At 38.2% G+C, this 16,247-nt stretch overlaps 1 protein-coding gene across 1 annotated transcript in view; it reads right to left on the bottom strand.

The window, feature by feature from the left end:
• BORA (bora, aurora kinase A activator) overlaps window positions 1-16,247 on the bottom strand; it is a 48,950-nt gene that overhangs the window by 19,231 nt on the left and 13,472 nt on the right. Inside the window, exons 6-11 of the mRNA XM_006864317.1 lie at window positions 15,394-15,475; window positions 5,621-5,686; window positions 5,067-5,123; window positions 4,311-4,537; window positions 3,640-3,775; window positions 1,033-1,622 (exon numbers count right to left, since the gene is read on the bottom strand). Of these exons, the coding sequence (XP_006864379.1) occupies window positions 1,033-1,622; window positions 3,640-3,775; window positions 4,311-4,537; window positions 5,067-5,123; window positions 5,621-5,686; window positions 15,394-15,475 (1,158 nt within the window). The remainder of the gene's footprint in view (window positions 1-1,032; window positions 1,623-3,639; window positions 3,776-4,310; window positions 4,538-5,066; window positions 5,124-5,620; window positions 5,687-15,393; window positions 15,476-16,247) is intronic.

The following is a 16,247-nucleotide window of genomic DNA, read 5'->3' as shown; positions in this document are numbered from 1 at the left end:
ACATTGGCTACCTAAAATGAAGGGGTGATAAAGGCACGAAGTGTCTGGCTTACAAGTTTTCAAGAGGAAGTTTAGTTTAAGAGTGTGGGGGGAAGAAAGAGTCCCCACTGAACAGTTTTAATCTTGTCTAGCTGGGTCAAGTGAAAAGAGATGGGGATAAGAGTCTTATTACCCAACAGTGAGTAATTGTTATCATGACTAATTGAGACTGTCACAATTATAAAGGTAGAAGTTTTATAACAAAAATAGGGCAGCAGTTAATCTTACAGTCTAGAAACAAAGGACCCTAGGACCACCAAGGGAGAAGAGCACAAGCAGAAAGCAGGACCTTATCCAGAGAAATGGCGACACCAGAGATGGAGGCGGAGACGGGGACATGGAGATGGTGGAGCGGCTGAGGACTCTAGATTCATGGGAAGATAGGAACTAAGAGATAGTGGCTGGAGGCAGACTTGCAGAATGTGCCCTTTAGTGGTGTAAATTATTACGTATGCCTGAGTGATTTAAAAAAAAAGAGCTACAGTGAATAGAGAGAAATACTGTTAACTGATGGTACATGGAGGGGATTGTGCTCATTGTGATGAAACAAGTTTTATGATTTGCTGAATATGAAACTGATGATCTGCCCTGTAAACTTTAACTCAATCCACAATAAAAACTTAAAAACAAAAAGGAAAAGAAAAGAAATTGCATTCCTTTGGTACAAGATCCATATGAAAGTCAGTTGTATCTGAGAGGCTGCCTCACTTGACCAGTGGGTAAAAGCAAAGTCTCTTGATTTTCTTTCTGCTGTAGTCCTTTCCTACTTCAAATACCTCTCAGCTCATGTGCATATTCATTAAACATGCTAACGGGTCCAAATTTGACTTATGGTCATAGAATGTTGATATTTTTTTAACAATTCTGATATAATGCTGCAGTCTTCACTTTAAACCCATTTTCTCTCTTCCTATAATCTTAGAAAAAAGAGGGGGAAAAAAAAGGCATACCAAGGGAGGAAGTAAAGCACTATGGAATATTAAAATGTCATACCTGACTGGTACTGTCAGGAATGACGCTGCTTTCTGCAAGAGGCAACATGCACATGTGAGAGTTTTCAATACTGCAGGCCATTCCACTCATAAAATCAGTCATGGGTGGACTTCTACTGCCACCCGCTTCCTGGAGGTGAAAAGTGTTCTCATCAACCATATCCACAGTGTTATTCTCCTTCTCACTTTCAGCATCCTGTGACAGTGCTAATCCTTTCTCAGAAGCACTGGATTGATTCTGCGTAATAGACATGGCAGTGACGACTAAACGTGCACCATGAGGAAAACCATCATAATCCAACTGGCACAGCTGTCCCCCGGCAGCATCCACGGCTGCTAATGAGACATCGGTGGGAGGAGTATTCTCTTTGTCCTCTTCATCTTCACTGTGAGCCTCAAGAGTAAAAGGTATCCGGATCAGTGAGGTTCGACACTTAGCACCACCTCCACACATCTCCAGTCTCATTGGAGACCAATTTTTAATTGACGAGCAGCCATCTATATAAGGACTTCCGATACGTGGATTCGGAATTCCATTAGAAGTTATTCCAGATGAAGCATCAGGAGAATGAAAAACAAACTTCCTTTGTTCTAAAAGATTGGGAGGGAAAAATTAGCTCTTAAAAGCATGACAAGGGACAAGGCATTATTAAATAGCAACCATGTTTCATGTCAGAAAACTGGATTTCTGTAATGGTTGGGTTATTTACTGAAGTGAGTTTTGGTGTTCAAAAACAGCAGCACATAAGTAGGTCTCAATAAGCAGGCTACTAAAAAAAATAACTTCTCTGGCATTTTCCTCTTTTAAACTATTTTACTCTCAGAGAAGAATTTACTTATACGCATAACATTGGTTTATATAACAAAGAAGATACCTAGCAAATCTTCTGAAAGTTACAACTTTATAGAGGTACCTGGTAAATGTACTATATAAAAATCTATTTGTATGATAATGTAAAACACTATAAGCAACATTTGAAGGCAAATGAAAAATTGGAAAATTGTATTTGTAACATTAAAGAACTTAACAATGACTGATAAATCATTTTTATTGCTTAATTAACCAAGATTTTAAAAAAGGACAAAAGTAATAATGAATCCTCCCAATGGTAAATAACTATTATCAGTGTTTAGCCACACAAATAATTTGAAAAACGGAAATTAGAGCAAATTGTTTTAAAAAAATCAAACCATTTGTTTAACAAAAACACAAAGTAAGAGCTAATAATCTCCTCAAAAATCAAATGGCCAAACAACAGGAAAGAGAGTCTAACATCATTAATGACAAAATATAAAAATTAAAGCAATAGGAGATCTTTTTGTAATATACCAACTCAATAAATACAAAAAATGATGAAGAAAATTTTACAAAATTTATCCAAGGTATTAAAACTTTTGTCCCTTTGATCAAATAATTCCAATTCTAAGAAATTAACCTAGGAACGTAGACATGTAAAATACAATGTATAAGGATACTCATAAGTTCTTTGACAAAAGAGAAATTAGAAAAAATTTAAATGTTCATCAATTGTTGGAACAAATGATAGATCCAAGAGATGGAATATCACATCGCAATTCAAAATAATGTTTTGAGACAATAACTGAATTGACCAAATGAACTAGGTAAATATTCATAAAAATACTCCTAATGCTTTGTGAAGAAAGCAGGATATAGAATTAAGTATGTCTGTGCATGTGTGTTTATCTGTATGCATGGTCTATACAATTCATAACACACAACTGCCATAAAACAATGGTGGAGGTGGTGGGAGTTGTGTGCTGTGCAGTCGACACCAATTCACAGTGGCCCTGTATAGGTTTTCCGAGGCTGAAAATCTTTATGGGAGCCACACAGGGTCACTATGAGTTCAAATCAACTCAAGGGCACCAATCAACAACATGTAAATTTACCTTAAAAATATCATTCAAACAAACATACCTTTACAAATATGAACACTCCATTACCAAAGTCCTTAATCTATAGGCCAAAAGGCTTTAAAAAAAACTTAGGTCTCTAAAGTTGTCATATTTCTTTGATTCTCTTTATAAGAGTGGAGCCCTGGTGAGGTACTGCTGGATAATGCACTGGACTGCAAGATCAGTTTGATCCTCAAGGTCAGCAGTTCAAACCTCACCAGCCACGCCTTAGAAACCCTACACAAGGTTGTTGTGATTCGGAACTGATTCAACAGCATTAGTAACAACAAAAGCTGTCACATTTCTTTGATTCTCTTTATAAAAGTGTTTGGTATAAATACTACTAAACAACTTATATTTATATTAGGGTAGAACTTGGCTGAGAATACCAGACTTTGAAGATTAAATTGTTCCTTTTGTCAAAAATCAGCATTTCTAAATTGTAGAAATTTAGCGTTACATTGTTGTTGTTGTTAAGTGCCATCGAGTCAATTCTGACCCATAAGGACCCTGTATAGGGTTTCCAAGGAACAGCTGGTGAGCTTGAACCACTGACCTTGCAGTTCTAACGATTTTGTAGTCTGATGCATTAGCTTACAGCACCACATGGGTCTATAAATAAAACAAGCTATAAAAGTACAAATATTGATAGCAAAATAAGTAAAATAATATATTTTATTATAAAATATACCTGAGATTGGCGTCTTTCCTATTTGAAATGCAACCGGTGAAAACGTGGGTGAAGAAGAAATAGGTGAATGACTAGCGATGCTGCCCAAACTGTATTTTTTGACATTATCCTGAATCGGACTAGAAGAAAACTGCCCCTATAATTGAAAACCATATAGATATATATGAGTGCATATAAAATTATATGATTTCCTCCTTTAACTGTATTATTCAGCAGGATATTTATCTATATCTTCAAAACATATCTGTAAACTAGGAATCATTTAAAACAACAATCAAAAGAAACTTTCCAACACAGACGACTAGGAAAGTTGATATTCACATTCGGAAAACAGAATGTTAGTCGATATATAAACTAGTATGTTTAAATAAGCCATTCGATTTTATAACAGGCAGCTGCTGATGAAAAAATTTAAAATCACTTACTTCATCAGATATTAATGCCAATCTGGGCATCTTAACTCTGGGAATCTTACAAAATTTAGTAAATGATAAATTTGATCACCCCATATACAAAGTAGGAGCATCTAAACCCAAAACATTACTATGGTTGTTGACAATATACGAACTAGGTTAATTTTCATGAAACATAAAACGTGAAAGTGCAATATGACCATCTATGTCCAAGCATGTCTATAACAAACAAACCAGCTCTTGTAGAATATTTCTTACCGAACTTGGTGTCTGCGCAGGGCTCTCACACTGTACAGGAGATAAATCAATTGAGTAAAAAACCTCAAGTGATGCCTGAGCACCACTCCGAGGACTTCTGGGCGAAACTGGAGACAAGGAGTCAGACATACTCCCATTCGCATCTAAAAACAGCTTTCTTCTGAGAGATGAAGAACTGAGGTTTCCAGGAGACTGATCAGCAAATTCATCAGCTCTAAAATAGTCACCTATCGTCAATGTTAACAGAATAAAAGGTAAAGCTCATGGTTCTGGAAAGCAATTATACTACTAGTTAACCTCACTGTTTAAATACCAGCTTGTGTTACATGTTTGAATTTTTTTTAAATGGCAAAGTTTAACTGCATGTGTGATGTTTTAAATATTAAAAATCATGCCTTATTTAAGTGCTTCATTATTAGTATGATGTTGTTGTTGTTAAATGTTGTGGAGTCGGTTCCAACTCATAGTGACCCTGTGATCTTGAACCGCTGACCTTGCAGATCAAACTGACTTTGCAGTCCAGCCCATTAGCCCACAGCACCACACCAGGACTCCCATTATTAGTATAGGTGTAACTAGCAATATGTATCCCATGAACAGATTATATTAGCAGTAAAGTTCCTTTCAAATGAAAACAAATTCAGGCCATGTAAAAAAAAAAAAGAGGCATTTACCACATTATCCAATTTACAAATAGCAAGCAAAACAAAACCTTCTATTTTCATTATTAAAAGTTCAAGCAAATACAATATTTACCTAATATATTTTCTAAGTTAAAATCCACAGGAAGTGACAGCAATGTCTGACAAGCAGCTGGAAGCAAACAAACAAATACAAACATAGATATATCAATGAAAGCATGTAACATGAAATGTAGTATGTGCTTCACAATCCACCATCTCCCCAAGATATTTCAGTCAAATCATTATTTCATCTCCACATTCTATTACACCCCACCACCTTCCTATAAGCAGCTTCCCACACCTCAAGCACACTGGATAAACCTGTTAATGGTAAAAGTTACCTCCTAGCTGTGGTGCTAAAATGAAAAAGGAAACCAGCATATATTTGGGGCTAGATTTGTCAATGTTATTAATTCATTTGAAGAATGCCTCCCAAAAGCAGATGTCAATTCGTATGCTTTGAACAAGAAAACAATACATTATTGCTGTTTTTCAAGCTTGGCTGGCTATATCTATTCTAGCATAGTAGTTTTTAAAAACCAACTCTGAAATTATCACAGAAAGTAAAACAATTGCAATTTAAAAACTGAATGTACATATATCTTTGCATGTTATGTTCATACCTACCGTTGCTTTTCTCAGGATGAATGGTCAGCTGGCTTCCAGTTGGAGACTCACTATTTATATTTTTGCCTGGAAAACATAAGCCTATTTTGATACATTCTTTATTTACTTTAAAATTATTTTTTCCAGAGTAAAAAATAAAATTGTTACTTTATAGTATTAACAATATAAATATCGACTCTATATAAATAAGCATACATTTCCGCATGTTTCTGTTACGATCTTTTTGTGGAACCTTTGAAGACGCACGAGGACAAGACTAGGATTGCCATTGTTGTTGTTGTTATGTGCCGTTGAGTCGATTCTGACCCATAGTGACCCTGTATAGGGTTTCCAAGGAGCAGCTGGTGAGCTTGAGCCACCGACCTTGCAGTTCAAATGACTTTGCAGTCTGACACATTAACCCACAGTGCCACACCAGGACTCCAGAAGGATTATCATAGTAAATAAAAACCGAAACATGACACCCATCACTGTCAGGCTGATTCTAAGTCACAGCTACTGTACAGGGCAGAACAGAAATATCCCATTGGGTTTCCAAGGCTGCAAATCTTTACAGAAGCAACCTGACTGATAGATTCCATCCACTGACATTTCAGTTAGCAGTGGAGTGCTTAGCCACTGTGCCACCAGGGCTCCTTATTGGGGTGTGGAAAAAAGTGGGGAGTGACATAATGTGGAATCAATCAACAGAGACAAAAAGAAAAGAGAAATCATTTTCTGTCAGTGTAAGTTGAGTAAAGTTATGTTGTAGTCAGGTGGCATCGAGTCAGAACCGACTCATAGCGACCCCATGCACAGCAGAACGAAGCAATGTCCGATCCTGGGCCAACCTCACTACCGCCGCCACACTTGATGCCATCAATGATGCCACCTGGTTGATCCATCTCATTGGGGGTCTTCCTCTTTTTCTCTGACCCTCCACCTTACCCAGCATGACATCCTTCTCCAGCGACTGTTCTCTCTAGACAATGTGTTCAAAGTAGGAAAGACGAAGCCTAGCCATCTTGGCCTCTAAGGAGCACTCTGGTTGCACATCTTCCAAAACCGATCTATTGGTTCTTTTGGCAGTCCATGGCACTTTCAGTATTCTCCTCCAACACCACAACTCAAAGGCATCAATTCTTTTATGATCTTCCTTATTCACTGTCCAGCTTCGCATCCATATAAGGTTATTGAAAATACCATGGCTTGGGTCAGGAGCACCTTAGTCCTAAAGCTGACATCTCTGCTCTTCAATACTTTAAAAAGTTCCTGTGCAGCAGATTTGCCCAATGCAATACGTCGTCTGATCTCTTAACTGCTGCTTCCACGAGTGTTGACAGTTGATCCAAGAAGAATGAAGTCCTTGACAACTTCAATCTCTTCTCCATTGATAAGAATGTTGTTTATTGGTCCAGTGGTGAGGATTTTTGTTTTCTTTACATTGAGTTGTAATCCATATGGAAAGCTGTGCTCTTTGGTCTTCATCAGTAAATATTTTAAGTCCTCTTCACTTTCAGCAAGCAAGATTGTATCATCTGCATATCTCAGGTTGTTAATAACTCTTCCTCCAATCCTGACGCCAAGATTTCCTTCATAGAATCCAGCTTCTCGTATTATTTGCTCAGCATACATATTGAACAAGTATGGTGAAAGAACACAACCCTGTCGCACACCTTTCCCAATTTTAAAACATTCAGTGTTCCCATGGTCTGTTCGAACAACTGCATCTTGGTCCAGGTACAGATTTCTCAGAAGTACAATTAAGTGTTCTGGAATACTCATACTTCTCAATGTTGTCCATACACACAATCGAAAGCCTTCGCATAGTCAATAAAGCATAGGTAAACATCTTTCCGATATTCTCTGCTTTCAGCCAAGATCCATCGGACATCTGCAATGATATCTCTCTTCTGAATCCAGCTTGAACCTCTGGAAGTTCTCTGTCAATGTATGATTGTAGCCGTTTCTGTATTACCTTTAGCAAAACTTTACTCGCTTGAGATATCAGATTGTCCGATGATTTCCGCATTCCGTTGGGTCACCTTTCTTTGGAATGGGCACAAATATGGATCTCTTCCAATCAGTTGGCCAGATAGTTGTCTTCCAAATTTCTTGGCAGAGATGAGTGAGTGCCTCTTGTGCTGCCTCACTTTCTTGAAAGATTTCAATTTTGATTCCATCAATTCCTGGTGCCTTGTTCTTTGCCAATTCTTTCAATGCACTTTGGACTTCCTCCCTGAGTATCACTGGCTCTTGTTCATATTGTACCTCTTGAAATGGTTGAACATTAACCACTTCCTTTTGATACAATGACTCTGTGTATTCCTTCCATCTTTTCTTGATGCATTCTGCATCATTCAATAATCTGCCCAGAGAATCTTTCAATAATGAAAGCTGAGGCTTGAATTTTTTCTTTAGTTCCCCTAGCTTGAGAAATGTTGACCGTGTTCTTCCCTTTTGGTTATCCAACTCTAAATCATTGCATATTTTATTATAGTATTTGGTTTTATCTTCTCAAGCTCATCTTTGAAATTTTCTGTTCAGCTCTTGGACCTCTTAATTCTTCCATATGCTTTAGCTTCTCTACGCTGGAGAGCAAGTAAAGTTGTATACACTGTGAAGTTGTGGATTTGGATTCAAATCCTGGTTCAGCCATTTCTTAACTATGTGACCTGGGCCAAGTTTCTCTATCTGTAAAATGGGAGAAATGACAGTATATACTGCAAAAAGTTGTTATGCTCTCGTGGAACAGCTGTGAGATTAAATAATCATGTTCAGTGTCTACAAAGAACTTGGCAATAGTAATCTTCAAGCAACGGGAGCTAAGAGTAATCACTTTCCAGTTCACACTGGAGCTACAGGGCAAATTACTTAAACTCTGTGTGCTTCAGCTGCCTCTTCTGGAAAATGAAAATAATTCCTATAGCCCTAGCAGATGTAAAGAGGGGAAAGTTTGAACGATAAAATCAATATCCTTACTTAACTATATACATATGGAACTTTAAACCCTGTAAATACTGTATGGAGTTGGGTGGTACAGTGTTTACGGTGCTTGGCTGCTAACGGAAACCTCAGTGATGTGAACCCACCAGTTGCTCCGCAGGAGAAAGATGTGGTGTAGTCTATTCCCATCAAGATTAGGGCCTGGGAGACCCTCGACGCATTTCTATTCAACTTTATAGAGTCCCAATGAGTCAAGCATTAACTCTATGGCAGGCTTTGGTTTGTGTTTTATGTGCTGACACTGAGCTGGGAACTGTGTGGCCAACCCCTACGAGCCACAAATTCTTCATCACAATCACCTTCATTTGCTGCATGTGCGGTTTTTAAAACAGTGAAAAGGCTGTGGGCCTTTCTTTGCCCTAAGGTACGGATAAGTTAAAACTATATGCACCTGTTCTAATTTCCCTACAAATTTCACTTAAAATCACATTTAGGAACATATCTCATTTGTAACCTTGTGACTGCCTGTACTTCTTCCATGACAGATTTGTTTGTTGCATAAAGAGTACGGTCTCACAAACCCTATGGCGCTGTTCTACACTATCCTGTGGTGGTTACGAGTCAAAATCGACATGACAACACACAGGAAAACAGATCTGCTTTTGAATGTCCATGGAATCATTTCAAAAGTTGATTATATAGTGCTCACCTTGGCAGCACATATCCAAAAACTGGAATATACAGAGATTACCATGGCCCTGCACAAGGATGACACGCAAATTCGTGAACTGTTGCATATTTTTGTATGATTTGTTAAATGCAAAACTGATGATCTTCTCTGCAAAACTTCACTCAATTCACAAACACACACACACCTCATCATATATTTGGCCACAAAAGACCTCAATAAAGTTGTATAGGCCGCAGTTATATAATCAAGATAATAATAAATTAACAAAAAGATAGTCAAATTTAGTGTTAAATAATTATTCCATCAAACGGGAAACCAAAACTACAATTACAGATAATTTTCAAAGTAACATCACTAGTAAAATTATATATCAAAATCTTTGGAACGTCGCCAAACTTACGCCCAGGAGAACAACTGACAACCCTAAATACTCTTATTACTATATAAACAACTAATGAATAAGCATTCAACTCAAAATGATAGGAAATCACAGAGATCAATTCTAAGTGTGAGGTCTACAGCCAGGCTGCCTAAATTCAAATATCAACGCCAGCATTAACCTCCAGCTTTATGAACTTGGGTAAGTTAAACTTACAGCTTGGTTTCCTCATCTAGAAATGAAAGTATCAGTCACATCGTATTTTCATAGGGGAGGAGTGAAGATTACATGAGTTGATGCATATGACGCTTAGAATAATACAACTGGCACATAATACATATGCTAGTTATTACTGTTATTGAAAAAGAGTTAAAAAAAAAAGAAAGAAAGAAAGAAAAAAAGACACAAGTAAATATGACAGAAAACAGAAGCAAAAGAGAAAGAAGGAAACCCAGGTCTCAAAGAAACTTGTTTATAGAGCCAACAGCATACACAAGCTAAGGCCTCAACTAGAGCCCAAAACTAGATAGTGCCCAGCGACCACAATCAACCATTCTGATCACAGTCACAATAGAAGGACCCTGAAAAAAGGGGAGAAAAACACTGAAGAGCACTCAAGTTCTAAAAAAGTCTTGATTTACTGGACCAGTTGAAATCAGAGGACTCCCTGAGACTACTGCCCTTAGAGACTCTTTAAACCTTGAAATGAAACTGTCCCCTAAAGATCATCTTTTAGCGAGACAACGAAGTGGTATACAAAATAAAAGATACTACCTATAAAAACAAGTAGTGTAGTAGTGGTTACCAGTCGGGCTGTGAACCTCAGTCAGCAGTTCGAAACTACTAGCCATTCTGCAGGAGAAAAATGAGGTTTTCTGCTCCTGTAATGATTTATAGCCTCAGAAATCCTACACAGGGTTGCTATGAATCAGAATCGACTCCACAGCACACCATCACCACCATCTATAAGTATGGTGCTCAACTAACTTAACAAAACCACCTATATGAGACCAAAGGAACGCTAGCGGTGTAGTGGGTTACCTGTTGGGGTGTTAAATGCAGGGTCAGCAGTGTGTATCCACCAATAGCTCTGCGAGAGAAGGATGAGGCTTTCTGCTTTCATAAAGGTCTACAGCCTTGGAAACACTATGCTATGACTGAGAACTGACTTGAAGGCACATAACCAACACCACCACCACCACATGAGAACAAAAGGTCAACAATTACTTAAAGCAAAGATGAGAAGATAGAGGAGCAAAAACTCTAGAGTACTAGTAACAGAGTAATTAGAATGCAATTAAAGAAAATAGACACATTGTGAAAAATGTTAACCATGTCATTGAACAATCTGTATAGAAATTAACAGAGGGGAACCTAATTTACTATGTAACTTTCACCCAAATCACAATAAAATAAGTTTTTTAAATGCAAATAAAAAGGAAAGAGTGGAAAAGACCAGACTTTTATGCCAGAAGGGGTACTATGGGTTACCTCATAAAACAGTATTTTAAATCTCTGTTGCTGTTGTTATTGTTATGTGCCATGGATTTGGTTTCGACTCATAGTGACCCTACATAGGGTTCACACATAAAACTTTACTTTTGTTATATAAGTTAAAAGGTGACAATGCAGAATAATGGATGGGACTGAAAGAACAAGATTGGCAGTTCAAACTCATCACCTCTCCCCGGAAACCCTATGCATGGTCGCTATGAGCCGGAACCAACTCGACAGCACTTAACAACAACAAGTAATAGCTAACACCATACCAGGACTCCCTCAGACTACTGTCAGCTTAATTTTACAAATGAAGACTCTACTTACTCCAACCAAAATTATGGCATAGCATGATTGCTTCTATCTGTGCACACAAAATACACAGGAACTACATATAAAATATGCTGTTTTTCTGGATTGAGGTTAACTTTAACTAAAGGAGAGTTGTGGCGTGGAGCTGTGGGTTAATGTACAAGACTACAAAGCCACTTAAACTGCAATGTTGGTGGTTCAAGCTCACCAGCTGCTCCTTGGGCACCATATATACAGGGTCGTTATGGGTTGGAACCAACTCGACGGGACTTAACAACAACAACAACGGAAGAGACACGAACAATTATCTTCTCCATCAGAAGTTTCTGACGTTTCAAAAACTAAGTTAGCACTAGATTGCCAACCATAAGGTTGGTGGTTCAAACCCACCGGGCTTTCCTCAGAAACCCTATAAAGGGTTGCTATGAGTCAAGATTGATTCAAAGGTATTTAGTAACTTAACAATATACTTTAAATTGTTTTACATAGCTGAAGAAACTGTGTCTGTTTTAAGAGTGACTTCCAGGCAATGAATATGAATAGTGTATGTGTTTTTTCACATTACACCAATGGTTTCCATCAGGTACATGCCTCAGTGCCTGAAATATCATTGGTCCAGTATTTTGACAATAACTTCTGTTTTGTCTTATCATCTACTATGCTACATTGTTGTTGCTGTTGAGTGCCATTGAGTCAGTTCCTACTCCCAACGACCGTTGAGTTTAGCATGCTTATTCTACAGCGTCAAAAATTGGATAATAAAGGCTAATTATGAAAGATAACATGTATAAACAAAACTACTTATCTCCAAATACTGAATGGTTTAAAACCAGGGAAGGTGTGTACCACGGTTGTATCCTTTGATCATATTTATTCAATCTGTATGCTAAGCAAATAATCTGAGAAACTGGATCATATGAAGAATGTGGCATCAGGATTGGAGGGAGACTCATTAACCTGCGATATGCAGATGACAGGGCATAAAGGACTTACTGATGAAGATTAAAGACTATATCCTTCAGTATTGATTGCACCTCAATGTGAAAAAACAAAAATGGTCACAACTGGATCAATAAATAATGATAAATGGAAAAAACACTGAAGTTGTCAAAGACTTCATTTTGTTTGGATCCATAATGAATATTCATGGAAACCACAGGATAAGCACTGGACTGAGAACCACAAGGTCCGTGGTTAGAGCTCACTAGCTGTTGTGTGGCAGAAAGATGAGGCTTTCTGCTCCAGCAAAGATTCACAGCCTCAAAATATGAGTGAGAACAAACTTGATGGCATTTAACAACAATATCCAATACCAATTGTTCCTGTATTTATGGATGTACTATAACAAGGAGCTCTGGTAGCGTAGTGGTTACGAATCGGGCTGCGAACCTTAAGGTCAGCGGTTCGAAACTACCAGCCGCTCCACGGGAGAAAGATGAGGCTTTCTACTCCCGTAAAGATTTACACCCTCGGAAACCCTGTACAGGGTCGCTATGGGTCGGACCCGACTCGATGGCACTTAACAACAACAACAACAACATAACAAGCATTAAAACTGAAATTTATAATGATCAGTAATTAAAGAATTAAACTTAGAATGATCAAAAGCGAATTGATAGTTTTATAAAGTTTTGGGTCCTAGCCCTTATGAAGGCAAATCCTTTATTATCCAGCAAGTTCATTTGTGAAGGACAGCAGGCTCCTTACCATAGCATACAAACGGAAACTTCACTATACAAGGAGGCTTCAAAACGTTTATGGAAAAATTGGATTAAAAGATAATGGAACTTTATTTCATGATGCACAGAGGGGATTTTAATCATGGCAAAGAAATGAAATACGATAGGATGAATGTGAAGCTGAAGGGGGACAGATGCAAATAATGATGTATGCAAAACCTTGGAACAACAGGGCTCTGGGATAGAGATTGAGACATGGTTTGAATGGGGAAAAGGGGGGAAATAATGTTAAGATGCTTGGCTGTCTGTTGAATCTTGGTTCCCCTGGCATACTGCTGTAAAATAGACACTGGAGGGGGAGAGAAAGGAATAGCAGAAATACCACCCTAGGAAGCTTGTAAGACCGTCTTCAACCTATAACTGATTGGAATACCTAAAATGGGGATACAATGTACCCAGCGAAGGAGGCTTCCTGCAGAGCCTCTGTATTACACAAGACCATAGGTGGAATCCTGAACAGTATCCAGATTCTCTGAGGGGAAATTTCCATTTGAAAGGACAAATAAACCAGCCTGAGCAGCCAGAAGAACAGAAGATACTTCCTGAAAGAAAGACTGAGAGGAAAAATACAAAACAATATAGGCAAGCCGACTGATTACTACAAGAACAAGCAAGTTTCTCGCCCAGGAGACATCAAGGCAAGTGGTCAGGTCCCCCTCAGGGCAAACCCCCTTCTAAGACTAGGCTCAATAGGAATGCATGCTCTGATTGGTGACCACGTTTGTCACCGATAAGGGGAATTGAGGGAAAAACAGCAATGAAGCTGCGAGCTAAGCCCTACAACGCTCAATACGACTCCTGTGAACCTGGATGGAGACCTGGTTGGCCAGCAGTGTGCCAAGTCCAGGGGACTCTTGGACCCAGAGTCAGTGATATAGCCACAGAGGACCAGAGTGGAGAGTGAAGTGTCCAGCTGATAAGAAGAGAGGGCACATGCATAAGTACACTCACACTTGCAGATAATAACCACTTAACCTGGCTTCAATGGCTGGATGATCAAAACTCAAACACAAGAGAGGGAAAAAAGAATAATCTGATACAATTTGATGAACTTGACATACACCTATAGATGCAGTAGCTCAAAAGAGTGAACAAATCTTCACAGCAAGGATCATTCCCACCCCCTCCACACACAGAGAGGACAGGGATGGGCAACTTGGACATTGTCTACCAAGAATGGGGGGGCTACAGAAGCAAGAAGTTACTGGCTTACAAGCTTTCAAGAGGGAACCTAGATCCAGAGGGCATAGAGCAAGGTAGAATCTCCACTGAGTAGTATCCATTCTCTCTAGTCAGGGCTGATAAATGGAGATGAGGCTAGGTCTCTTGCGATACAATAGTGAATAATTATTATCAGGACTGATTGTAAGGGCTGGAAATGTAAAGGTAGACATTTTAGGGCAAAGGAAGGGCAATGATTAACCTTGCAGTCTAGGAGTGGAGGTCCCTGGGACCATCAAAGGAGAAGAGCGGAGAATGGAACCCTACCCAGAGAAGCAATGATGTCAGAGATGGAGGCAGAGAAGATGACATGGGGAGATGGAGCAGCTGGAGACTTTAGACCCAGAGAGGGAGAGGGGCGGGGTGCAGGCTTGCAGGATATACCCTTTTAGTGATGGATGATGCATGGAAGGGATTGTAACCATGGCAAGGAAAGGATATACAATGGGATCACTGTGAATCTGATGTCCTCCCATGTAAAATCACATAATTCACAATAAAACATTTAAAAAAAAATTTAAATAAAAAAGATAATGGAAATTTTCCATAAACTTTTTTAAAAGTCTCTGCATATGTTGTTTTTTATCCATTGGGTACTAATGATGCATTTGCCCTTACAATACTTACTGTTGACATAAAGCTATCTTTTTTACATGACCTTTGCTTTGTTTTCAAATAAGCCTCACAAAAATTTCAGCACCTTTAGTAAGAATATAAATTTAAACTATCATTCTAAAGCATGAGATGGGAGAAATAATTATGCCTTCAAAAAAGCATCGTATCTAATAAATCAAATCTGCTGTGATAAAACATTCTGGCTTTAGATGCTGCGCTCTACAGGTAGTATTTAAAGTGCTGCTGCTTCGATCAAAGGAGTTGTTCAAAGTCTGTGCTTAAGCAGATGCCAATCTGAATGAGAAACCCAGTAATTCCACGTACAAACTAGGACAGGGCCCACAATGACAACTTTCTGCTTCAGAAACCTTTAAATATGAATGGAGTTACTCACATTTACTAGGATGACACTGTGAAAGCTGCTTTCCATCATGATCGGTCCAAGGAGAGGGCACGATGACGTCTTTAGTGAAAAACTAAGAAATAAAAGTCATACAATTAGGCATAAATTCCCCACAGAATATAAAGATAAGAGGAATCTGTGATTGTTTTCATCTAATCATTTCAAATTTGTCAAGTACTGATTGTATAGTTACGTTAAAAAATTTTAATACTTAAAAGCATAAATGCATAAAATGGACGCAGAAGGCATTTAATGTATACATAAAGAGCAATCTTTAACCTCAAATCAACCACTTAAATCTGTTGCCAAGTTAAGCTACAGGCATTAAACAAAGTAAATGAGCATTTAATTTCTCTCTTTGCAAATTCTGTGGGTTATGTTTTTGTTTTTTGTTGGCGAGAGAGGATAAAGAAGAAAGGAACAAACGGAGAGAGAATGATACGTAAGTAAGCCATTAGGTAAGATGTAATAAAGTTGGCTTGTGCTAGCTCAAAGACATTAATACTAAACTTTTAGAAATTTTGTGTATTAGATGTTAAACAAAGCCATTATGAAAATAAAATTATATAACTTTGTAATTAAATGAGTTATATTAAAATTTTAAAGGCCACACGTACACAAAAATGCATCACTTAGTACTTTACCATATTTTACCAATATCTAAGCTCATGGAATGAAGTTGAACTACTGCATATAATAGGAATTCATTACACAACTCTTCCCTTTCAGTGATGCCATCTCAATAGCTTAAAATGGGCATGCATTAGACAATTATACCATGTTGTTGTTGTTGTCAGGTGCCATCGAGTCGGAACTGACTCATAGCGACCCCATGCACAGCAGAA

The sequence above is a fragment of the Chrysochloris asiatica genome, unplaced genomic scaffold, assembly GCF_000296735.1.
Source record: "Chrysochloris asiatica unplaced genomic scaffold, ChrAsi1.0 scaffold00063, whole genome shotgun sequence".
In the NCBI taxonomy this organism is placed as follows: Eukaryota; Metazoa; Chordata; class Mammalia; order Afrosoricida; family Chrysochloridae; genus Chrysochloris; species Chrysochloris asiatica.
This window is presented reverse-complemented; position numbering and strand designations above follow the sequence as displayed.